The 26,133-nt window shown below is 38.9% G+C and overlaps 1 protein-coding gene across 1 annotated transcript in view; it reads left to right on the top strand.

Annotated features, from left to right (window-relative positions):
- The first annotated feature begins 3,638 nt into the window (after positions 1-3,638).
- LOC135730614 (dynein axonemal heavy chain 2-like) overlaps positions 3,639-26,133 on the top strand; it is a 78,823-nt gene continuing 56,328 nt past the window's right edge. Inside the window, exons 1-7 of the mRNA XM_065248514.1 lie at positions 3,639-3,786; positions 6,629-6,711; positions 10,499-10,669; positions 11,049-11,277; positions 17,049-17,159; positions 21,073-21,311; positions 25,660-25,851. Coding sequence (XP_065104586.1) covers positions 3,639-3,786; positions 6,629-6,711; positions 10,499-10,669; positions 11,049-11,277; positions 17,049-17,159; positions 21,073-21,311; positions 25,660-25,851 — 1,173 coding nt within the window. The remainder of the gene's footprint in view (positions 3,787-6,628; positions 6,712-10,498; positions 10,670-11,048; positions 11,278-17,048; positions 17,160-21,072; positions 21,312-25,659; positions 25,852-26,133) is intronic.

Below are 26,133 nucleotides of genomic sequence, written 5' to 3' on the forward strand. Positions count from 1 at the left end.
TTATCCCATGGATTTAGAGGTTTAGTATTTAATCTCTCGTTTTTATATAAAGATTATAGACCAGGCCCATTAACTTTGACTTTCACCACTACCCGTTACCAAAATCTGTGTTCTTCACCTTTTTGATGCCGAATAAAAAGAGGTTGACTATTTACACTGAACCATTTCAAAAACTGAAGTGCATGATATAATTGATAATTGATGTTTTATTATAAATATGTGGCGTAAAACTTTTAGTTACACATATAGGACATCGTCTGTGTCAATGCATTCATACATCAATAAAGCCTTAGGATGTTTTAATCAGTTCAAAGCAAAGTGCTACATTTTATCAAAGAGACCTTCAGATCAAAACCTTTTCTTTTATGTTCTGCTAACTAACAGTAGTAACGATCAGTCTCTTTTTACATTCCAGTGATTTATTGCATCCTTGAGCTAGTTTAAATGCAGTAAGGCAATACCTGTTAGCTGTGCGGCACTGTGCCAGTGCAAAAGGGTTATAATTTCTCTGGAAGCCAGGCCATGGCCATTTATTAATAAATAAACATGCTGCCATTTCAGTGGGTATTTCTATTTACACAGATCTGCTGAAAGCCAAACTCACTGTCAAAAGGCAGTTATTATAATGATATATATTTTAATAATTTATAATTTGGATGTGTAGTATTTAAAATATGGAATTGTCAATATATATTTACTTTTAGTAGACGTTAAAGTTATTAAACTTTACACATACGTAATATCCGGGTGGAGAACGCCAGCCACTCTAGGGGTTGTGGCTGCACCAGAAACAGTAAACGCCGAAATCTCTGAGGATGTTTGATGTTTTTATCCAAATCTTACTTTCAAACCTAATTCTAAACTGAACAGTTCACGGGATTTAGGCCGTAGCTGGAATCCTATTTAGCCAGAACCAGATTTTCATCAAACAAAACCCTTAACCCAACATCTCGCGAGATTTAGGCCGTGGCTGTATCCCTTCTAGCCAAACCCTCTCTAGGCTCCGTTCCCATGGTGATGCGTCCACACGCTCCGCGCGTGTAAATTGCAGCGTCAGCTTTTATCGGTTTTTAAACTTTGCGTTTAATAATCTTTAGTCATTTATAGTGCAATATTCAGCTAAACTATCGTTTAATAAGGAGGAGGACGCTGCCAGAGACAGTATTTCTTGAGGTAAGTGAGAGATTGTGCTTGTCTACTTGCATACTACTTAGCTGTACATCGAAAATACTTTTCAGTGTCCTTTAACGTTACCTGAAAACGTTTGCCCTTTTAAAGATAACCAACATCTATTAATCGTTTATTTATTTTTTTAATACGTAAGATTATTGTTAGAAAGATCTCCTTTTGGTTAACTGCAGCAGTAAGCTATAACTTACGCGTTTAAAACGTGTACGATTAAAAAGTTTACACGTTTAGAAGTCCTTTAATCATCAAGTTGCCAACCACCATGTTGGTATTGTCACTTCATCTCAGGCAGAGGCAGACATTAACTGATCAACATCAACTCCAATCTCATCTAATCTGATGGGATTCTTCGGCTCTAAATGTTTTCCCATTATTCACGGACTCCCTCTCTTGGTTTTCTCTTTTCATCCTGTGGTTTCGTCTCCAAAACTGTCTCCTTTATCACATACAGCATTCAACAAAACTGACACGTTGGGAACCGAATCAAAGCTTCAATAAAAGGAGGATCTGCTGATGTTGACAAGTAAATGTGGAAATGGAAAAAGAGACATGAGCTTGGAGAAGATAAATAGTTTATGAACTAGATATTTTTACTCTCGCTTCCTGACTAAACCAGCAAGGCAGTCTGTCTGAGATGAATTTATCCATATTTTCTGCCTGAAAAAAAAAGACTATTAAAGAAGTCGGTGCTTTCTTTATCCTACTGCTTTGGTGCTTTGATTTAAATCATCACTGAAGACACAACTGATTAAGCCATTGTCAGATTTTGACAAAATGATGTAATTAAACCTGCCTTATAGTCAGATCTATACGCAAATATGAAAGAAAACAGCTGCCAGGTTGTTTTGGATGCTTGCTATGTACTACATCAACCATTAGTTGCTTTTCTTAAAGGAATACTCCAGCCAAAAATATCAAAATTACCCCATGATTTACTCACGCAATACGAGATACATAAGCTATCTTTCAGACGAGCACTTTTAAAGTTATTTTAGTAATTGTCCTTGCTCTTCCAAGCTTCATAATGCTAGAAAACAGGGACCAGGGAACAACCTTCACAGAGGTTCAAATTCATCCTTCACAGAGGTAATCCACACAACACCAATGTGTTAATAAAGGTCTTCTGCAGATAATCGATATGATTTTGTAAGAAAAATATTTGTTTTTCAAACTTTTTTCAAATTCGCTTAGTTAGCATTGGTCACCATAGGTAGGTTGCGTAGTGATTTTCGTGAATCACATGAGTCCGTGATGGCGTCGTTACCGAAGCTAGTTGCGAGCGTGGAAAAACAAGGACATTTACTGAAATAACTCCAAATGTGTTTGTCTGAAAGATTATGAACATATGTATCTCAGATTGCTTGAGGGTGAGTAAATCATGGTGTAATTTTGATATATTATCGCTTTAAAGGAATAGTTCAACCCAACTAAATAGCATTCTTGCACCCTCATGCCATCCCTGCTGCATATGAATTCTTTTGTTCAGATTACTGTTATAATTGTTGTCATCTCCAAAAAGCACATCCATACATCATTAGATATTTTAAATGACTTCAGTGGTTAGATGTCTTGTGAAGCGAAACAATACATTTGTAAGAGAAAACTGTTTTAAGCTTATTTTGAGATTATTTAGCCAAATGCAAAGTTAAACAAACAGATACTTACAGGGCTCCAGACTTTTGCCACCAAAATTTGAGAGTGTGCCACTGAATTTTACATCCAGTCACACATGTGCGACCAGTAAATTTGACCTTTTTTTTGTGATGTGCCACAGAATTTGAAACAGCACATCGTACTTTCTGCATCTATCATCAAAGTATTTATTAGTAATACAGTGGAAATAAGTAGAAATATGAATATTTGGTTAGCATGTTAATTTACGTTGTGTGCCCCTAAATTTTCTGGGTTGCACCCCTAAAATTTTCAGTTGGGGGCCACTGTGCTCCTAGCGAAAAAAGTTAGGCTGGAGCCCTGACTTGATAGCATGGTGATTTTGTCTTGTGTGTTATGTGTGTTTCTTCACAAGATGTGCAAGCACCAATGAGATTTGAAATTTTTAACAGATCTGCTTGTTTTCATTGTGGTGAATAAGCACACAAAATGTATTGTAATTTGAATTACTTTAATAATGGATGGATGTGCTTTTAAAAGCTTTTCAGTACAATTTGAAAGATTAGATGATGGCATTTTTGTATAAACCTATTTGTTTGTGTTCAACTGAAGAAAGAATACTTTCACATACTGTATATTGTACATATTGAGATGGCATGGGTGGGAGTACATTTTGAGAGAATTTTCATTTTTGCATGCACTATTCCTTTAAGCACCACTAAAACATGCAATTTGTAGTATTGTATTTGTATTGTAACTATTACATGAGGTAGCCAGTTATATCTCACCTTTCTCTTATTGAAGGGTAACAGTACCCATAGTGGTATCAGCTTCTCAGGATGGCTGACCCATGGACCCCACACTCAGACAGTTCATCTTCCAGCATGTCCAAGCAGTCCATTTCAGGGGAAGGTCACTCCAAGAGCAAACACACATCCTCCACACCGGCCCCCAGTGACTTATCTCTCGAAGTGCCAGAGATTGCAGGTATGAAAGAAAAATAAGCTCCTTTGTGGTGTTAGCATCGGCCACTATCGTCTTAAAAATTAATTCCCTCCCAAATAAATGTTTTCATAGTTTATAGTTTACTTACCCTTATCCCATCCTAGATGTATATGGTAGCTGAACACAAAAAAGTTTTTTATAAAATATTGCATCACTTTGTGTTTATCCTAAAAGTAAGCCAAAAAACTGGATTAGTAAATGTCTTCTAAAGTGAAACAGTAGGTGTGTGTGTGAAAAAAAGATTCATGTTTTAAACTTTCGCAGCTAATTTAACCCTGTGTTAAATCTCATAGGTTTATGGATGTCTTGTGACAAAATAATAATATGACAACAAGTGACGAGATATGCACGAACCAATTAGATTTGATGTGCTACCACATTTGATATAGTGCTACTGTAATGTTTGTTCTAGTTTCAGTTTTGCTAGATAAGTTCAACATATTAATAAGTGTAAATATTAAAGGGATAGTTGACCGAAAAATGAAAATTCTGTCACCATTTACTCACCCTCAAGGTGACAGTTCATTGTTTTGCTAAATACAAATGAAGATATGAAGAGTTTGGTTCCAAAATACAATAAATCCATTTTGACTAATTTGGTTAAAAATGTGTTTTAGAAAGTGACAAGATGAAAACCACTAACCACTTTCTGTTACAAACTTTCACCTAGCATCTTTAGGTTATAATAACATTAAAAATTCAAATCCATAATTAGATTTAAAAAAAATATTTATTATAAAAAATATATATATTTCAAAATGCTATAAATCTATTGAATCAATATATAAATATGCATTCATCTTTGTCATGTTATATTTAATTAGTTTACTAGTGGTATACACCGATAAAAAAAAATAATGGCATTAATAACAGTGTTTCTCAACTCCGTTCCTGGAGGCCCACTGCTCTGCACATTTTGTATGTCTCTCTTATCTGCCGGCCTCAGTTTAGTTCATGGAGATCTCTGCTAATGAGCTGATGATTTGAATCAGGTGTGTTAAATAAGGGAGCATACAAAATGTGCAGAGCAGTGGGCCTCCAAGAATAACGTTGAGAACCACTAACTTACTATGTCATATTAAGAACACTGGCATTGCTGCTGTCATCCTTGGGACGTCGTCGCTGAACTTTTTTGACAGCGATTAGCTGGAAAATGTTTTGGTCCTGCTCGATTTTCATTGACTTTGAGTAAAATAATGGAAAGTTTTTCATAAGATCCCATGGAGTCAGTGTGTTAGTATGACAGAAGCTTGATGCTGTCGTGTGAGAACAAGCAACAGTCAGCATTTTTCCTTCGCTCGAGTGCGTCTAACGTAAATGATTTGATTTTGATGCCTTACGTTTCTTCCCTGCCACTGAAAACCACCACAGGTTTATCAATGCCATCAAAATTACTATTTTGTTTTTGTTCGTTTGTTGATCACGAAATACAAAGTAGATGAGTGTATTCAAAGCGCCACCCTTATTGCGTGGAATGGTGCGCTGTGATTGGTTGAGCAGACTGGCGTTTGTCACAGTTTGGAAAAAAGGAAGATAAGATTACAGAATAAAAATGAAGAGTTAATTTTTTCAAATGGCGTCTATCGCGTTTTGGAACCAAAATCTTCATATTTTGAAGAATGTTTGTAACTAAGCAGATCTGGGGCACCACAATAATACTATGGATGTGAATGGTGTGCCAGATTTGTTTTGTTATTAAAATTTTTCAAAATATCTTTATTTGTGTTTAGCAGAACAAAGAAATGTATAGGTTTCACAGGTTAAATCAACACTGCTGGTGTATATATGGGGACCACCAGGTCTGGTGTTACTTATATAAACACCAGCGGTGTTGATTTAACACTGCTGATTTTGCTGTGTTGGAACAACTTGATTTTCAATTTTTACATCAATTTTCATTTTTGGTGAACTATCCCTTTAATTTAGAACATCCATTGGTTCACTTCAGAAGACATTTATTAACCCACTTGAGTCGTTTGGTTCTTATAGATCAGGGCAAAGTGATTTTGTATACATCTGGCATAGCATGATGGTAAATTAATAGACAATTTAAATGTTTTGGTGAGCTATTTTGTTAATGTAACTTCCAAACAGCTACTAATTAGTGCTCTGATGTGCAGATTATACTGAAAGATGCATCGATTTGGACATCATAATGGATTAAAATGGTGCAGAAGAAGTATCAGCCTAACACTATGCTTATGCAATGTCATTAAACATTGAAAACTGTGAAAGAGGGCTCTGTTACTGAACCCCCCTCGCCACCAAATTAACGTACTGTAATACACTCAGCGTTCGTTATCCTTAACAATTAGGCGCTGTTATGAGCACACCCTGGAAATTGGCAGCTAATGCAACCCTGTGTTTCCAAACACACACAGCCAAACCATATTTTCTACTTTAGCATAAATTTATTAATGCACTGTGAATGGAACAATTTTCCTAATTTCTGCAAATCCTACAAGTAAATTGAGTAAAAGCAGTGGACCTTCCAGTATTAAAAGAAGCAACAAAGGGACTTGCAATTTAATTCATACCAAAATGTAATAGTAGGGCCTCTGCATTTGTGATCGTTGAATTTTTGTTGGGGTTTATTTTTTCAACTTCATGCTGTTTTTACATTTCGGTATTATTGTTCTTTAAATGTCATTTTTTTGACCAGTTGTTTTTTGGGTACCCAACAAAACAGGATGAGTCCATTATTTGGTGCCTTCAAAAAATCCTAAAGAGAACCACTGCACTGCATGTAGAGCTGCGCGGTGGACCAAAACATTTTCTAATGTGAATGAGATGCATTATGTTTTTGTGTGTGGGGCTTTTTCAGTCGAGGAGATGGAAAGAAAGCCCGCTTCACAGGTGCCCATTTCAGACACTCCGGAGGAAGCAGATTCCTACACCAAACGGCTGGTAATTCACTCATACATGCTAAATTACGAGCCTTTAGGCACAGACACTGATAAATCACCTCACAATGATTGGGATTCTTATCTGATTATAATCTCCAATTTATAATTTTTCCCTCGCTTGATTCTCACGCCTGCGGTTCTGGTTTACTAATCAGTGCTTTCATATCAGCATTATTGAGTTCTTCTAATGATGTGAGTGAATATTTCATCCACTCCTCATGCACTGAGGGTTTAAAGGTCTTGTTTGGGCCCCGTTCACGTATTAGACCTCATCGATCACGCAAATCCGGCGGACGGCAGCAAACTACCATTTGCTACCAAATAGCAGAAGAAGAGAAACGTAGTGTTGATCTGCGATCTCCATCGCACGCTCATGCATACACATGAAGAGGTCTTTGGCTTAAACGAGATAGATAAGCTGATGGAAATAGGGGAGGAAAAAATGACGGAGAAAGTGAGGGGCGAGTGGGCAGATCAGGCCAGCGAACTCACAGCATTTCTGTCCTTTCATCAATGAGGTTAATAGAAATAATTACAGCCCTCTGGCTGGAAAAAAGCAATGGCATTTACATGCAGTAGCTCAGCGTGCCGGCCCCTGCTGGGAGACCCTGTAGAAAAAGCAGCTGGTAAGCTGGTTGTAATGACACATTTGTTTCAGTAATGCACATTCACAGTCATTAGCCCTTTAGTCAAATATCAATATGTTTACACTTTCATCGCCGAGATATGTCTAATTATTCGTTTGAAGAGTCACGCCATACAACTTCTGGGAGAATAGTTGTTTGGCTTTTCATAACGTTTGACATGCAAAATACTGTTTTGCCATATCATTGAATGTCACGCCATATCATATTTCATCCTGTTTGGCCAGTCCTTGGCCTAATCGAAATCCCCTTGCTCACCGCATATTAACAGGCACATAGCAACAATGATTTTAAAGTACAAATGACAAAGAAACTAGAGCTATTATTGCATTATGAAAAATGTCACACCAAAATATATTATGTATGAACCTGGACCTAGTGTACTGTAAATATATTTTACCAATGCATTTGCCTTTTTTAAAATTTAAACAAAGGCATCTATTTTAATGGTGCAATGTGGCACTTTTAGAAGGATCTCTTGACAGAAATGCAATATAATATACATAACTACAGGTGCGTGTCATATAATTAGAATATCATCAAAAAGTTCCATTCAAAAAGTGAAACTTGCATATAACATTATATTCATTCATTACACACAGACTGATATATTTCAATTGTTTATTTATTTTCATTTTTATGATTATAACAGACAACTAAGGAAAATCCCAAATTTATCTCAGAAAATTTAAATATTGTAAAAAGGTTCAATATTGAAGACACCTGATGCCACACTCTAATCAGCTAATTAACTCAAAACACCTGCAAAGGCCTTTAAATGGTCTCTCAGTCTAGTTCTGTAGGCTACACAATCATGGGGAAGACTTGACAGTTGTCCAAAAGATGACCATTGACACCTTGCAAAAAGAGGGCAAGACACAAAAGGTCTTTGCAAAAAGGCTGGTTGTTCACAGAGCTCTGTGTCCAAGCACATTAATAGAGAGGTGAAGGGAAGGAAAAGATGTGGTAGAAAAAAGTGTACAAGCAACAGGGATAACCACACCCTGGAGAGGACTGTGAAACAAAACCCATTCACAAATGTGGGGGAGATTCACAAAGAGTGGACTGAAAGTGGAGTCTGTGCTTCAAGAACCAGGCAAAAGGAGCCCAAACTAAGCACTGAACATGCTCATACTTTTCATGTTCATACTTTTCAGTTGGCCCAAATTTCTAAAAATCTTTTCTTTGTTTTTGTTTTTCTTCTAATTTTGGATTTTTCTTAGTTGTCAGTTATAATCATCAAAATTTAAAGAAATAAACATTAGAAATATCAGTCTGTGTGTAATGAATATAATATACATGGAATTAGTGAAATAAATCAAATTTTTGATGATATTCTAATTATATGACCAGCACCTGTATATCAGTGGTGTATAAAGACCTTACATAATATAATTAACTTTTACCTTAGAATACATACACCCGAGTCCCCTTAAATCGGAAGTCGCCGCCATGTTTCTACAGTAGCCTTAAAGGAGACATATCATGCTAAATCCACCTTCTTAGCTCTTAAATGCATTTTGTTGTATATTTGTAGTGTTTAGAAGTACATAAAAGTTGAAATTAGTCTCTTCAGGTGCTTTGTTGATATCTTTATATTCTTTTTTGGTCATATTTTCCAACCTGTTCTGATTTTTCTATTATCTATTACGTTTTTTGAACAATTACGTCACAGTATTTGCAGCGGAACTGCCAAATAAGGACATAGACTCCCAGCCCAACACTTCGAGCAATCCGCCATTTTTTATTTCTCGCTGCGATATTGTAGTCCAAGCTCAAGGATGCAGAAGTTACGAGAGCATAAGAAATGTACCCATATCTGTGGGTAAAGTCATTTTTGTGTGCCCGAAGCACTTCAAGGATAACTAATTCACAAATCTCCGCCAGTATAAAGAAGGATTTGCCGATAGACTTCGTCTGATTGAGGGGTCAATTACTTCTATCTCTGGAGACGACGAGCAGAGCACTTTGGTAAGCTGTAAATAACTTTAAAAAAAGTAAAGTACACGGTGGTCATGGTTTAGCAGTGCCGTTTCTCAATCCGAAGGCTGCAGCCTGCGGAGATCGCTTTTTGGTCATCAAGCCTGGTTTAATTAAGTTAACTGAGCATTAAATTTGCAAGTCATGAGCACATTACAACAACTTACGATTAACAAAAAATTATAGTCAACTTTATAATTGTTAATATTCTGAAATAAGACCGTCTTGATGATGTATGCAGCCAAGAAATGAGACCTCCGGAGGCTGCAGCCTCACACCATTGCGATACCTCCATATGAAGACGTTGTTCTGCAGGTTCGTCGTCTTCATTTTCATCTCGCTCCGTTTCCGACTCGAACATGTACGGCTGGATGGACAAGTCTTCCGTTGTGGACATTTTGTGAATAACGAGTGAATAAAAAGTATCTGTGCCGCTAGATAATCGTATCTCTGCTATAAAACTACAAAAATGGCCGAACGGGGTGGAGTTTAACCGAGTGTCACCTCTGCAACCTGGAGAGGGGGCAGGGTATGATGTGCATTTAAAAAGACAGTACCAAAATGAGTTGCTCTCAGATGCACATCAGAAAAGGGGTAAAAAGGGGGCCTGTGGAGCTATAATAATGAGGAATTCAGACCCAAGCATTGCAGTTCCGCTTTATATAGACCTCAAATAGATGATTTATATATAAAAAAGACAGACTTAAAAGCATGATATGTCTGCTTTAAATGGGCAAACTATAGAGCATGTTTGGTCCCTACGTTGTCTAAGACGATGACATGTTTGTCCCGTGGCAGCTACCGTAGCTTCTCTATGCGTTTCGAAATTCACTGAGAAATCTCACTACTAGATTTCGCTAAAAAACCCACACTGGAACTTTACAATTATTTATTGTATGTCAAAAGAAAATTCAACTAAAAATTCAATTAATTAGTTTTCAACTAATTAATAGGCACTTAGTTTTTTGTAGATTGTGTAGTTGGTTAAATAAAAGCATTATGGTTAATCAAATCACTCTGTCATAGAACAGATCATGATTTCTAATTTAAGTTACCATATTTTGCCTATATTGTGCAGCAATATAAATGCCTTGCTACATGAAAAGCGCCTGTGTGTGTATCAGGTGGTTTTTATAATGCATTTAATTCTTTTTTCTCCACTAGAAAGAAACATTTAAAAAGCACTTAGCGCTGAGTGGTATATCAAAGGAGTCATGGACAGATGAAAATGAGCGAGCCTTGGATAAATTCATCTCAGACCCTTCCATCAGGCTTCTCATTGTCTACCATGACCCTTTCACCAGCCCACGCGTGGACTACGCCATGCCAGCTCAGGTATGCCACAGGTCTATTTTGAGATGTGACATTTAGCGTCCCAATCAAGGGCTTTTGTGTCGCCAGCATATATAGACTATGAAGATTATTCAGGGCTTGAGCGTGCTTGTTTTTTAATAATGATTTTAATAAAAATGACATTTTAAGCTTCAGTTTAATGAAGGAACATGCAGAAATTTCTAAATAGGTTTATTCTTTATGCAATGTTCATTTCCAGTGCACCTTGACATGCCAGGATACCAAAGATCTCATTATTAAACTGTGTGTGACGACCTCTGGTGATCTATTAAAACTCAAAATATGATTTACCACCTTCCCATGCTTTCGTTCCCCACCTATCCATCTTCTTTTTCTTTATTTCTCTCTCTCGTCCCCTCAGGTCGTGGAGCAGATGTCCTACTTCATCCGCGCAGAGGACAGTGTAATCACAGAGGAAAGTTTTGAAAGCTCTGTGCAGTTTGGATCTATAAAAGGAGGGGCTATAGAGGGTCTCCTCAGGTTCATGAATGGTATTCATGCCCCTCAGGTCACGCTCAGCACCACCTGGCCGGAGAGCACCAAAAACTTCTATACTGAAAACTTGCACCGCTTCATTACCAACATTACAGGTAATAACTGCATGTCACCGCGCCATCTGTTAAAGGTCCTCCACAACGTATCAATAACCAATTGTGTACAATTACTATGGGTGTAATGTAGTACTGCAACAACTAATCGATAAAACCTATAAAAGTCAATAATGAAATTCGTTGTCAACGTGCTTGTGTCACATGCTCCAGCACCACTGTTGAACAGGGCTGACACACGTCTACTTCATATAGCGCAAACTGTGTGCGTATAGTTAAAGTCAGGCGTTGTGTAAAGGTTAAAGGGTGCTATAAGTCAGGCACATTTTCTTCATACAACACGAGCTGCACGTTTATCAGGTGCTTCTTTTTACCGTGCAACCAGCTTGTTTAAAACAAAGCAGCATTGCCTGGACCGCAGCGTTGCCAGATCCTCTGCCTTTTGGCGGAGATCTGAATTGAGCTACTTTTAAACTGTTTCTGCAGGTTAGAGATGGAAGGATTTGGTTCTTTATTTGTTGGTATTTGGCCTGTGAATAGTCATTGGGATACTATTAGACTAATTTTGAATTGCCATTGGGCTGGTTTTGTTACGCGCATCTGGCAACCCTGACAGGACAATGAAGAAACGCATAAACGCAAATGAACGCTGGTTAAGAAAGGTTTAATTTTGTCCTTTAATATAAGTGAGTTTGTATTTGTTTAATTGTTGTAGGGTTTTCATAAAAATAGTATTGAACCACAAACTAAGCATCTGTTTTAAAGTAAGCGGGAAATCAAGGATTTTATTACTGTAACAACGCATGTATATCACTTTCATATCATAATGGCTTATTTATTTTGATAAAGGGGTGGTTCAATGGTATTTCATGCATTCTTCTGACTTATTAACACAGTTATAGAGTTGTTTCCGCATGCTAAATGTGGGCAAAAACCACTTGGGCGTGTTACAGAGTATTTCTGTGCCGAATGCACTTCGCCAGGATTTTTTCGATTACCGGTCCAGCTGACGTTTCAGGGTTTTTTATGCGTATCACTTCTTTTTATGTGTACTTCCCCCGGAAAACCCCGGCAATCAGCGGAAGACGCTACAAGTTACAACACATCTCGTGACAGCTTTGTTTAATTTCAAAACTCAACAATGGCACGGTTGTTAACCGAGGAATCTGAAGTTTGTTAGTGAATGTTCTCTCCTCCATCACGCTGCGTTCAGTCCAACACACCCGTGAAATTGTTTACTCAATGTTTTTAACAAATTGGGTTTCCTCAATTTTTTTTGTCAACTAATATTTTTTAAAGTGTATTTAACAATTTTTTTAAGCTTACCTTAAACAGCTGTGAATTAAGGATTCAATTTTTACTTGAGCTTATTTAATATAAGGTCATCCTAAACGAAAATCCTAAGTTTCAGAACTGGATATTGTTATTTACATTGTAATTTAGGTTCTGGAATGTACCTAGTTATGAGATAGTAGTAAATTTTTTAAACACATAACGTCTACTTTGGTAGCCCCACCTACTAGTTCGCATAAACCAGATAGCATCCAAACAACAAACATGTAGTTGAAGACTGCAAAGTATTGTGCAGTGAAGAATACAGTCGCCACATAACCTTGTCTCTGAATTTGATATTAGGAATGTGTGATTATATGAGAATTACCGTGTTGCAATTACCATCACGTTTGAAGATTCGCTGTTTGCTACTTCACGCATTGTTATTTATGTGTATCGTGTCTTGTGAGTAGAACATCTTAGGGCTTGAACATACTGTACATGGGTTAATTCCTCCGGCTGCCATTTTTCCACATCAAACGTTTTCAAAACAATTCCCAACATGTAATGACTTAGAAGCTAGTTTACTACGAAAAACTGTTATCCAATCATAGCAGTAGGTTTTTACTTCCAAGTCTTTAATGCAGCCCGCCCATCAAAACCAGGCTACAAAATAGCCTATTACTTTTTGCTTTTAATGCTTTTGAATGTAAAAACCACACAACGCCCGATTCACCACACCTTTAAACTAAAATTTTACTTGTTCTGCACCAGTATTTCCTCTAGGAAATGCAAATGTACTTCTGTCTCTTTATTCTGTAGCTCGTTTCTGTTCACATTCAGGCTATGGTTGTCTTCTCCTGCCAGTATTGCATCCAGAGTCCAACTTCTCATATGCTTTTCTCACATTAGGCACTCAGGAGGTCTTTCTGACCTAGGAACAGATTCCTTTTGTGCATTACGATCTCAATCTCCATCAGCTTACAAAGCATAGCTGATCCAAAATCAGTACTTTTTGCCCTGATATCGAGCTCCCTCCACCGTCAGCCATTCAGAGGTAATCACCTGGCACAGTGGAGCACCGTGATGGTTCAATTATTATGCTCATCAGTCCAATCAGCACACCCACATCAACCTGAGCAGCAGGACTCTGACTAAACAGAAATAACACAGCGACCAATCACAGGCTCTTCTTGCTGTACCTGGTAAAAGGCACTGCCGCAGTGCTCCCGGGTAATCAGAAAGCCGCATGGCAATTTGAACAGTTCGCCTCTCGGTTCTTTCTTTTCTCTCAGTGCATCATTTTGTAGATGTTATTCAAGGCATTAAATCCGGAGGCCAGAAAATACATTTCAGGGCCTTGGAGATAGAAAAACATGGTACTGAATTTAAAGCGCAAAGTTGCCTTGGAACAGTTTTAATTCACCTAAGCAATCACAATGAAGTCACTAAGAGCTCTCCAGTAGCTGCTGATGATGTATTCAACTGGTAAGTGGTGTATTTTAGAGATGTTTTAGTTTTATAAAGAATGGCGCGATCGAGTGTCCCTGATTTTAGACGTACAAAAACTATATATTCTAGATTCGTACAGTGCACACTTCATAAAGGAATGCTAATTTGTTTTTCTCATTAGCCAAAGCAGAGGAGTTTTAGGGAGAAGTCATACTGAGTAAATATAGACTTCTCCTACATTAACAAACCCACAAAACACCACATACACACCCGTTTCTCACTTCTTAGCCAACTGAGTCATTCACTTGCTGCTGTGGTTTTTGATGTCTCATTATTTTCTCTCTCGTGGATCCCGTTTGCTTGTCTTTGCTCTCGCTGTAAAGGCGTCATTGTGTTCCCACGCTCAGCCTTCAGTCTTCAGAACCGCAGACGCTCGTACACACTGGCCTTGCTTCGTTTTCATCTCTCTATGCGCCTTACACTTCGTTTTGTACTCTTTCCAACAGTTGTACTTCTCAACGGTTTTATTTGACGGATCTCCATTATCTTTTTATCTGCCTTTCACTCTTTAAATGGCCGTTAAAGTGGTTGCAGTAAGTCTGCAGTCTTTTGATGCCCGGCATTGAGGGCCGCTGGATGCTGGACAAAGCACCAAAGAAAACGAACAGCGGTCGTAAAATTGTTTGTGACGGCTCACATGTGCCACACAACCATTAAAGTGTAGCAGTAAACTTTTATTGTCTTTCTATTTTACGCTCCTGTGTTGATTAATTTCACCGTCATGTACAGCCCTGTAATGTGAGCTGGTTTTGCTGTCCACAGCATGAAGAAATGAGAGGAGATATGATGGGCGATATGATAACCTCAAAGGAAAAATGTTATTGCTCGGAGGTTGCTCTACGTAGCTCAGAAGACTTTTTTATCCATTAAAGTATGAACAGTCTCAGATCTGTCTCCTGAAAGTCCTTTGGAGACATACAAATAAAGACAAATTTTGCCATGCAGTAAAAATATAGAGAGATAAAATTTTGCGTATTTGGATAAATTAAAGAATAATTTTATGAGCACATTGCAGGGTTATTTCAAACTCTCTCACTATTGGATTGGAGACCTTAGTGTCTGAGCACATTTTAAGACATTGTTGTTTGACTTAAAGGTGCAATGTGTACATTTTAGTGGCATATAGTGATGAGGAGTTTATGAATTGCATGCAACTTCTTATGCTGAGTTTACACCAAACGCGGTTTGGGCGTCAAAATCGCGTCTACCGCAAGCATTTGACACGCGTCGGAGGCAAACTCCGCTTCTTGTGGGAGGGGCAAGTGCTATGCGGTTGTCTGTTTGCAAAATGACTGATGTTGATTGTGCATTTATCGAGAGAGTTACCAGTTTGTATTTGGTAACCTTACTATAGGGGGAAAATAAACGGCGCGGGTCGATAAACGTCACGTGACTCAAAAGTGAAGTGTGTATTACAACTTACCAGGTTGCCCAAAGTCCTTACTGACACTCTTCCAAGCGAGGTCCTTTTTATTCCTGTCTCCTCTATAGAAATAAGAACTTGTGTCGTATAGCTCTGGGTGTCTGCTTATGGACAATATCAAGCCTTGGTTGAATGAGTGACTCCGGGCGGGGCTGCCACCACAGCAGCAAGCAGGCTCCTGATTGGTTAACGCGGCGCTAAATTCCGCCAAAGTTCAAATTTTTCAACTCGGGCGTCAGCTGCAAATTCTTGTGAACCGCAATATGCACAAAAAGCACCATTCGCGCTTAACGCGCACAACGCTCAATTCGCGCCTTTCGCCCGAGCTTCATGCGCGAAAGAGGCGGAAACGCGCCTTCCGCACCGCGCTGAACGCCTCTTCCGTGCCGCGGGACCTCCTGACGGGCGTCAACGCGTCTTCACATTGACTTAACATTGAAATCACTCGCGCTTCACGCCTCTACCGCGGTTGGTGTAAATGCAGCATTAGTCCACCGCTGCCCCCTCCCTTTCTTTCTGCCATTCCAGCATCTATGGCTATATTCATGGCAACAACTGGTTAATTCATACACAATTTCATTCAGACAAGTTTATCCAGACACAGGTTGGGGGTGGGACAATTTGGTATCTCCAATTTGCCTAACCTGGAGTAAACCTACGCTGACACAATAGAACATGCAAACTCCCAGATAGGACACTTGACCTAGCCAGGGCTCAAACCGGGGACCTTCTTGCTGTGAGGCAACAGTGCTACCCACTGTGCCCCCCTCCCTTTTAAAGCACTTAAAGAAGCTATGGTGGCTGACACAGGACAAACATGTCATCATCTGAAGGGGCTCACATACTGTGTGAGAAGCGCTGCGTCACATCGCCCCATGTACCTAAAAATCGAAGACATTATTTTCTATAAATGTACGCACTTTGGCGGCATCTGATGACGGCTGCCTGCTGTGACTCTGGACGCTGCTCAAAGCCCTGCTGTGCCATAGAGGGCCACTCACATAGTTTAACATTAAATAACATCATATTTGTCCCAAATCGTTAACGATTAATATTGGCTGCTAATCTGGAAGTAGACCCTGTCTGACTAAACTCACGCTATTGAAAGTGCACGTCCAGTCCAGTTTCTCGCCCGGTGTATGACCCCCTTGAGAGCACAGAGAGTAGCCAGGCAAGCAGTGAAGTTTTAACAGTGAAGAAACGCACTCTGTAGAGCAGTTTGTCCGTTTAGGGCTACTATAGAAATATGGCGGCGCAAAATGGCGACTACCATTTACTGTAAGGGGATCCGCAGTATATGTAGATAAAAACGGGACATGTTAAGGTAATAAAAACATAACGGTTCATTATGTAAAGTCTTTATACACCATTAAAAACAAGTTATGTATATCATATTACATTTCTCTCAAGAGATCCTCCTAAAATCTACACACTGCACCTTCAAGTCAAACTCTTCATTTGCCTTTAATTTAGTCTCATTTCTAGTAGAAACTATTAAAATAAAAAAATGTTTTGATGTTGATGTGTTGTAGCAATAGGGAAACATGGGTAAGGATGACCATTACAGATTAGATTGGTGATGTCCAACTTTTGTTCTTTTCCACAGACAGCAGATTTAAATTGCTGGGCAGCACAGTGCTGTACGTTCCTCTGGAGGCTCTGCAGCACCGCCCAGAGGAAGTCATCCAGAACAAGAATCTAGTACACAGGCTGGAAAGTAAGACTGCAGTCATGTATGTGAATGCACGCGTGTGTGTGTGCGTGCGTGTGTGTGTGTGTGTGAGAGAGAGAGAGGGCTTGAATAATTGCTGATGTAGTAAACTGTGAGGAGTGAACAGTACATAAGACGATGTATGCAGGAAATTACATCTGCCGTGACAGTCTGTGGTTCAAGCCCACGAGCGTGATTTACACAGTAACCACAGCTGAAGGGCAAAAATAAGTGGCTAATTCAATTCAACACTGCCATGCTGCTCTAGGACAGTTAAAGAAGTCTTTATTAAATTTGGTGGTTGGGGAGGGGTCCAGGGTTAAAGGGACATACCTGGGGCACTTTTATTTTAGAGAGGTGTTGGTGAAAGAGAGCTAACTTTTTTGAAAAGAAAGTTCAGGACACAGTATGATGGATAACCCACTCAAGATTTTTACAGCAGGCGGCCGACCAAAGAACTGTTTGTCCTCCAAGCCTTTTTTCCTCTTTGGAGCAAAATCTTAGTAGTTCACAGAAAAATAAAAGTCTCATTGACTATCCCTTATACTGTATGTAGAAGGGGAGATTAGTCTATGACTTAAATTAATTTATACTTTATTATTTGTCACAGATATGCCTTCACAAGGCTATTATATTATACAGTAGTGCACCAGCCATAAGCTCTACCTTTACCTATATACAGTTATGGTGCTTTTTCTGTCCTTTTGGGGGCCTGACAGTCCCTGGTTATGCTTTTGTTGTGTCAAAGGGCAGTTACCTACACTGCTATTCAGTGCTGAATCTACAAAACCACTGCAAACAAAATGATATTGTTTGTGTCAGCCTTCAACCTGGATTGCATGTGATGAGTTTAAGACCTGAGTAAGCACATCTTTCTATTCTATTGTTAGTAGTATGTACTAAAAATGGCTTCAAAAACAATATTCTGTAACAAACAATGAAACTTGAACATTTGAAATGTTTCCTTGTGTTTCACAGAAGAAAAGTCATTCAGGTTTGGGTTAACATGAGGAACATGATAAACATTTTTATTGTGTCATTTTTACAAGATGTAATATAAGTCTCAGGTGTGCCTAAAATGTGTCTGTGTAGTTTTAGCTCAGAAATACCCCACAGATTATTTGTTATTAGCATGTGCAATATGCTTAATGGGTGGGAGCAAAAAGCACTGGGTCTCATTTCATGAACAAATCCAATCGTGATTCAACCAAAACTTTTGTATTAAAAAAGGCTTCTAAATGTATGCAAAAATGAAAGAAAACCTAAAACCACTCGTACGCAATAATCATGTACGCTATAATCGAATACTAGGCTATAATTATAATGTGTATGATAATGTTTATATGATTATATTTATATTTTATATTATAATATTGTCTGTAATATATATATGATTATACATTATCCATATTATTATTATTATTATTATTATTATATACATTAAATTATACATTATTATAGGGTATTTATTTTTACTACATTAAGAAGATGCACCTAATGACAAATCTTCTTGCTTTCCTTCCTCACTTTTTAAATCTCTATATGAAAACGTCTGCTTAATGCCTAATGTAAACGTCAAGTAAATGTAAGAAGTTCAAATGTCGATCACTTAATCTCTTGTGTGTTTGATTTTAGAGACAAATGAGCGTCTCTGTCATGTCAATTAAATGTCATATTTGTTAAAGTATCCAATGGGGGGTAACAGAACGCAAAAATCACAGTTCCATACGTACCTCGGTTTTGAAGCCACGGTTCAGTTTATTTTCGGTACAGTAAGGGGGAAACTGCAAACAATAAACTGCAGGTTGTTTATTACTATAAACTTTTTTTTTAACAATGTTTACACTTTTTTTAAACACTTTTTATTAAAATATAATAAATAAAATATATATAAAATAAAAAAGAATAATAAATAAAATAATGCTGCAAAGTTCTCCTCTAAATAACATACTTTTTTACACTAACAAATACAATTCCTGAATACATTTATGAACTATTAGCCTACATTTTTGCCATCAAAAAATAACAGCTGAGTAAACCCGGGTACCAGCTCTTTTCTGTCCCGAGCAGATTAACTGATTGCATTGTGACAATGATATGATTGACGTGAGGTGCAGATGAAAAACTTGATCACGCATTCGCAGTCACAGAAAGCGCGGGTCATGATTGCGTAGCAACGAAAGACGTGCAACCTCTCACGCACTTTTGAAAGAACAAAACAGCGTGTTGACACGCGTTTAAGACGCACTTTTAGACGTGACACGTAAACGTTTACATCAATAATCAAACGAATATACAACTAAGCCGCTGTCCCAAATGGCGCACTTCATGTGGACTTTTGGTCTCGTGGCCTTAAATTGCGTGTGCTCGCTTAGTCTACAAGTCCGTAAGGTGTCCCATCTGTCATTTTTACGCTTTGAAGTGTGCTCATCAGCGAATCCTTTGCCCCCTTGATGCCGTCTTCAGCAAAGCCCGGACTGCAGCAGGCTTCGCCCACTTTACTAACCCAAAAGTCCTTGCGAAAGAGCAATCAGACCAATCAGAAGACGTTAGGGAGGAGTTCACACTGACAGGCAACTTCTCTACCTATTTTTAGTGTGACGCTCGAGTCTGTCCCTAAATACGACTCCGGTGCTCCCACGTGGACTCGTATCAAGGGTCCCTAAAGTCTGGACTACGTGATATCATCAAAGTGTGGACTCTAAGGAGGACCACAAGTCAGGAGTATGCCATTTGGGACAGGGCCAATGTAAATAAAAATCTTTCTGCGGGCCGAATTATGTTATATGCTTGACAGAAGACTTGCGCTGAACGTGAAGACTTCCGCCACTTAATATGTTCGTGTGGAAACGCACACAAAAGATTGCATTCGGCCATTCGGTGCACATGTGCACCGTTCCAAAAGCCCTACCAAAACGGTCTGGTTTGAATACAAGTACCCCTAGTATCCAATACTTATTTAATGTTACTTCGGTCGGTGGACAGCACTGGCTTCCTCCAGCGACAGCAAAACCTCCCAAATAAAAAATGCAAAGCAAAACGGAATTTACTGACAATAAATAAGATCATGGATTTCTTTTTGAGCTCTTTTACTTCTATGACAAACTGCTCTAAAATCTTTTGTGGAGTAGCTCTGCGGAAAGCCCTTATATGGACCTAGTTTAGGCGTGTTTTATGCAAATTACCAACCTCGTCCACGCTCATGAAGAACATTCACCAGCGTCAGAACAAGTATAAGAACAAACTGATGTGCGTACGCACATGTTATAAATAAGACGAAAAGTTTTGTGAGAAGTTCAAGTGTGCGTATAAATACGAAATACGTACGCAATTATTAGTGAATGAGACCCAATGTTTTCATGTGTGTACTTTCGGTTAAAAATAGACCTGATTTCTGTGAATACTGTCTGAGAAAATGGTATCTTTAGCCGCATTAGCGCTTCAACATGCTAACAAATACATTTAAGAAAAACTTTTGGGTAAAATTAACCTGTGAGTCAGTCACTGTGGGCGGGGCTTTGTGTTTGTGATGTCAAATTAACCAGAAAATAAAATTAGCATGTCGAATAAGAAAAAAAAGGAGAGGGTGGATTTTTTTCTTTGTAGGGTTGTTGTGTTCACACACTGCCAACGCACATTAATGTCCAAACAGCTTGTAAATGTGGATGTTTGCTTTATATGTGCCTTTTAAATGAAGATGATGAAATGTGATGAATAAAGTTCAAAGTACAAGCTTTACAGACAAGAGTTATTTAATAAAATTATTGACTGAAACAACATGAATGAGGGATGCATGGTATTTTGTGAATGATGAGCTTTTAAAGCGCTGCCATTTTCTGCAGAATTCTGTGTCAAATCATGAATCATGTTTTAGCAGAATATAATATCACCCCTTAAACTCTTTCTCTATCTCCCTCAGTGGTGATAATCCACTGGACACGTCAAATAAAGGAGGTATTGAGTGCTCAGGAGATTGGAGAGATGGGGGACAGCTCGGGCCCTCTGGAGGAGATCTCTTTCTGGAAGAGCCGCTTTGCCGATCTAGCCAACATCAGTCAGCAGCTGCAGAAACCAGGAGTCCGTCACATGCTGAAAATTTTGCAGCTCTGCTCGCCTTTCTACACTTCACAGTTCAGTGAACTAGCCAAGCACATCCAGGTACATCTGAGTGTGAATGTGTGTGTGTGTCCATGGGCGAACCAAAATATGCGTGGGGCTACAGTACATGGCAGGAATTGAACCGAGGGGTAATGGCCTGAACAAGAACATTCGCTGGCTGTTGATGATTTATATGCAGCTTCTGAACGGCTTCTCCTCACCCCACGGAAATGAGGCCGTATCGCATTCAGGCTCGGCTATTACGAGGCGCTTAGGCTTCTCATTTGAACGGGAGACGGAGCATGTCTGTCAGCCATACTTCAGCGTTCAGTGTCACACCCTCATTGCCCTTTAACACTGATTTTAGACCAGTTTTATGGTTGTTCTTATAATGGGGTTTAGATGGAGGACGCCGCTACCGCATCAGCATAGAAACAGCATCCCTTTTTCATAGTTATTCCTCCAACTTAACATTGTGCAAAACTGCAGGGCTGCAGTAACTGCCGTCCTTCATTTTATACAATTTCCAAAACCTCTGAAAAAATCAATGTCAACACGATGAAATAATTAAACTGTTTGACCTTCTGTGGTAAACCCATTGTAATAGTAAAACTGTAGACTCAGCTGCGTGGCGGATCACTGCCCCGTAACTGTTATGAAGGATAACATTCAACAAAGGCAATTGATACAAGAACATGGCCGACTTTGGTACTGTACATCCACCTTAAAGTTGACATGTGTCATCTATAGGGTTAGTTGATATAAAAATGAACATTTAGTCATTATTTACTTAGCCTTGTGTCATTCAAACACCCATACCCTTGCTCTTCGAAACCAAAGTGGAGATTTTTGGCATGGTGGTACTGTATTAGTGACCCTATCTGTGAAATCCAGGCTAAAGTCTCAGTATCTTATAAGATTTGGAGCATTAAAGTTTGATTTCAGTCATTGATTTCAGATCTTTGAAATACTTGTCACGAATCTCCAGTAAGAAGAAAGAAAGAGAGAACCTAGGTGCAGGCTTAGATGGACACCAAACAGATACGAAAACGTACGCAATTATTAGTGAATGAGACCCAATGTTTTCATGTGTGTACTTTCGGTTAAAAATAGACCTGATTTCTGTGAATACTGTCTGAGAAAATAGCATCTTTAGCTGCATTAGCTCTTCAACTTGCTAACAAACACATTTAGAAAAACGTTTGGATAAAGTTAACCAGTGAGTCAGAATCGTTCTTTCGAGCCGATTCTCAGGAAGTAACTGGTCGAGCCGGTTCACAAATCGAACTGAATCGAATTTTAGTTTCGGGTATAGGTTCTGGGTTGATGACACAGGACGCACAGCCGAAATAACACGTCGAACTCAAAAAGAACCGAATTAGCCGATACAACCCATAGGGTTCAAACAACTGTCGAAGAATGAGTTGCCGACACTGCGCGTGTATCACCGAGGATTTGAACGAGCCTAATGCGCAAAGTTTCTTGTTTTATTAGTTTCTTGATATGCTTGTTTTATTAAAAAACTTTATTGTGAATGCAAATCATATTTTAGTGGTTTAAGGAAAACCAATGAGTTTAAAGACAAGTTTATTTATTCTTTATACTTCGGATATGTAGAACACATCCGCATTTGTGCATCAGTGTCTGTAATGTGTGCTGTAGGTGCCAAACTTTTAGGAATCTTATCCAAGTTGTAGGCTAGTCAAAACTGGTCAGTTGTATCTGGCATTTACGATCCGCGATTGAAACTGTGACCACAAACAGAACTTTTGAATGGAAGGCAATACAACCTTCATATGCCTTCACAAAAACAACTTTTATTTGAATTTTTTAATGTGTTGACACAACGACTTTATTTAAATGTTTGATACAAGTTGTTAGAAAAAGAAATGCGTAGTGATGTCATTTCTTAAATGAATCGGACTTTGCATCACTAGTAAACACACAAAAAACTAAACAGGCTAGAATAACAAAACAAAGAACTTTGACAAAATTTCATTTACAATATTCTTTAGACAAAACTTACACGACCTAGTGACAAATGTAAATACAACCTGAATCAGCACAAGACAGCAAACACAAGGGCATTAAGGCTAAGTTTACACGTAGGCGGCTATTTTCATAAAACGGACATTTCAAACTCTCCGGTTTCAAAAATCATATCGTGCACACATGTCAGTTTTCAGAAAAGTGTTCATTAACATGTACCCGTGCATATCTGCTGTCAAGAGCCCACGTAAGCCAATCACAAGCAGCGCTGGTGGTCACGCGGACTAGTTCTTCGTGTTTGAGGGAGGAGTTGTTGCAGTAGGTGTTCAAAGACGTTAAACTACTGCGAGAGTGATTCGAAATACCTCTACGTGTGATTTCTCAACTCGCGGTACATTGACATCATCCGCCTGTCGGCAGCGCCGCATTAAGTCGTACACGCGTAAAGTTGCTGACCTCCGAGCACTCGTCTCTGCTGTATGCAAATACAAACACACGAAACGAGTTTGCACGAACATAAATGTGATCATGGAAGCGTTCAGAGTAGGGATGTCAATTTATGCAATTTCCCATATTTGATGATTTAAATTAACGATCAATCAATCGAATAATCGTTAACAGTAATAGTGCAATAAGCCTTCACTGCAGTGGCATATCCAATGACATAAAAGTGTGCATAAAAACGACAGCTTCCTCACGCGAATTAAAAGATTTTATTTTGTCTAAATAACATGCTAGTGGGATTGTAAAATGAGTTAATGTAGTTGTTGTTTTGATAAAATCATCAATTTAAACTTATCTCGTAATGAAATATAATGTCTAATAGACACAGTGTATAACTCCGCCTCACATGGGCACTCTGCAACAGACGCATGAAAGTCCATGTCAAAATAACAGTTTTATTATCATCAAGTGTTATTTATCAAGTTGTTTACCTCGCTTTCCGAGTCGTTGATACACTGTTTGTAATTATATCCAAGAAGCACACGAAGGGCACTTTTCTCGTCGTCACCTCAGCTTAGACGTACTTTCAGCAAAGATGCTTACTGTATATTACGGAGATGGCAACCTTCCATTAGAAAACACGCAGCGCCTCAGCCAGTCAATAATGATGATCAGTGATATATGTTGCGGGCATTCAGGGTGTAACAACAGTCAGTTACAGTTTACAATTGACAGTTTCTTGCCATAATTTAAGATTACATTTTAATCTGTTCATTAAAAACGGCTTCTGGTCTCCTTCTCTGTATATAGCAGCGTTGCTATGCTAATTTTGCAGGCTTCCCTGAAGAGGGTCTTTGCTTTCAGTAAACGTATTTGCATCGGACCTTCTCAGATCCACTGCGGATGTAATTTCGTTGCGTTGGCAGCCAGCCAGCCAGCCTCGTCTCGCATGACGTTAAAAAGCACATGCGTGTTCTTGGCATCGAGCATCCTTGTGATCATAGCTAGTAGTTTAACTTTTGCGCGCTCGCTTAAATTTTTTTTCGCCGACTGTATGTGTTTTGCGCAGGCGCCGCACACACGTGCATGATCTTGTTTTTCAACAATCGTTAAGTTTTATCGAGTAAATTCTTATCGACAATTAATCGAAGATCGATTAATTGTTAACATCCCTAGTTCAGAGTAGCCGTCGTATGTAAACCTAAACATAGGTCGCACTTTTGACGTAGGTGCGAGCTCTGGCGCATACTGTGACGTTGTCCGCCTAAACATCCGTTTGTCTCAATTTACATGCAAGCGTGCAAACGAAGGTTTTCAAAATATCCACTTTGGCCGGAGTTTTTAGAAAGAATCCGCTTCAGAGGCGATTTCTACGTTTACGTGTAAACCCGAAGGACGCAAATGTCTCCGTTTTTCAAAATAACCATGTACGTGTAAACGTAGCCTAAATAAGGGAGTAAATCAAGAGGGGAACATGTGACAAGCATTAAACAATAACAAGGTGATTAACCTGGAGACGAGGGGGCGGGGTCAGGAGTTGAGACACGGAAAACATGGGCCTGTCATGATCCTGCCTCAAGACTAGAGTAAAACAAGGACAAGAGGGAGGAATCATGACAACTGGTCAGTATTAAAGTAATCAAGGTTGTACTGTAACAAAATGATCTTTCTATTATGTACAGTTGGTTGAATTTATGTACAAAGCATAACTTTAACTGGATTTTCACAGACTACTGTAAATTGTCTAATATTTCCTAGTTGTATAAGCATCCTAACTAGCCTGAGTTAGAAACATTAGCTCAGAACATAATATTGGCATACATTGGCTGTATACAGTACATGGTTGCTGCCCTCACTCCGTTGACAAATCTTCTTGCATTTCTTCACTAGATTCTATCTTTAGTTTTTAAAATAACTTTAGTACCTTCTTTGTTAACAGCAATGCTGATGATTTTTTTTGTTGGTTCTCTCCTAGGATTTTTCTTTGCAAGCCCAGTCGAACATCTCCTTCCTGTCCCTGCTGAAAGAGCCATGTGAGGAGCTCGCTCAGCTCAAACCTTGTGACATTGCACCCAAACTCCCTCACATCATCAAACTCATTCGTGTGATATGGGTCAACTCCAGCTACTACAATACCCGTGAAAGGATCACTGCGCTGTTTGGCAAGGTACCTCTGGCTTCAGTCAGGATTATGGTTAATGGGGCGTACACACCAAATGCGAATTCAACGATTTGCGCGAGTAGAGTACATACAAACTAGACTCACGCAGGGTGATGCGAATAACACGGGCGAATGGGCGGTGCGATTGCTGCAAAAAATGCAATATTTGCCTCAAACGCTTCTTTGTTAAATATATAACTAAAGTGAAAAATTTGCATGACAAAAAGTTAAATCTCACAAGTATTGTAGAGCGAAGTACACAATGCTTTACCTTTGGTGTGTACGCAG

The sequence above is a fragment of the Paramisgurnus dabryanus genome, chromosome 2 (assembly GCF_030506205.2).
Source record: "Paramisgurnus dabryanus chromosome 2, PD_genome_1.1, whole genome shotgun sequence".
Lineage (NCBI taxonomy): Eukaryota > Metazoa > Chordata > Actinopteri > Cypriniformes > Cobitidae > Paramisgurnus > Paramisgurnus dabryanus.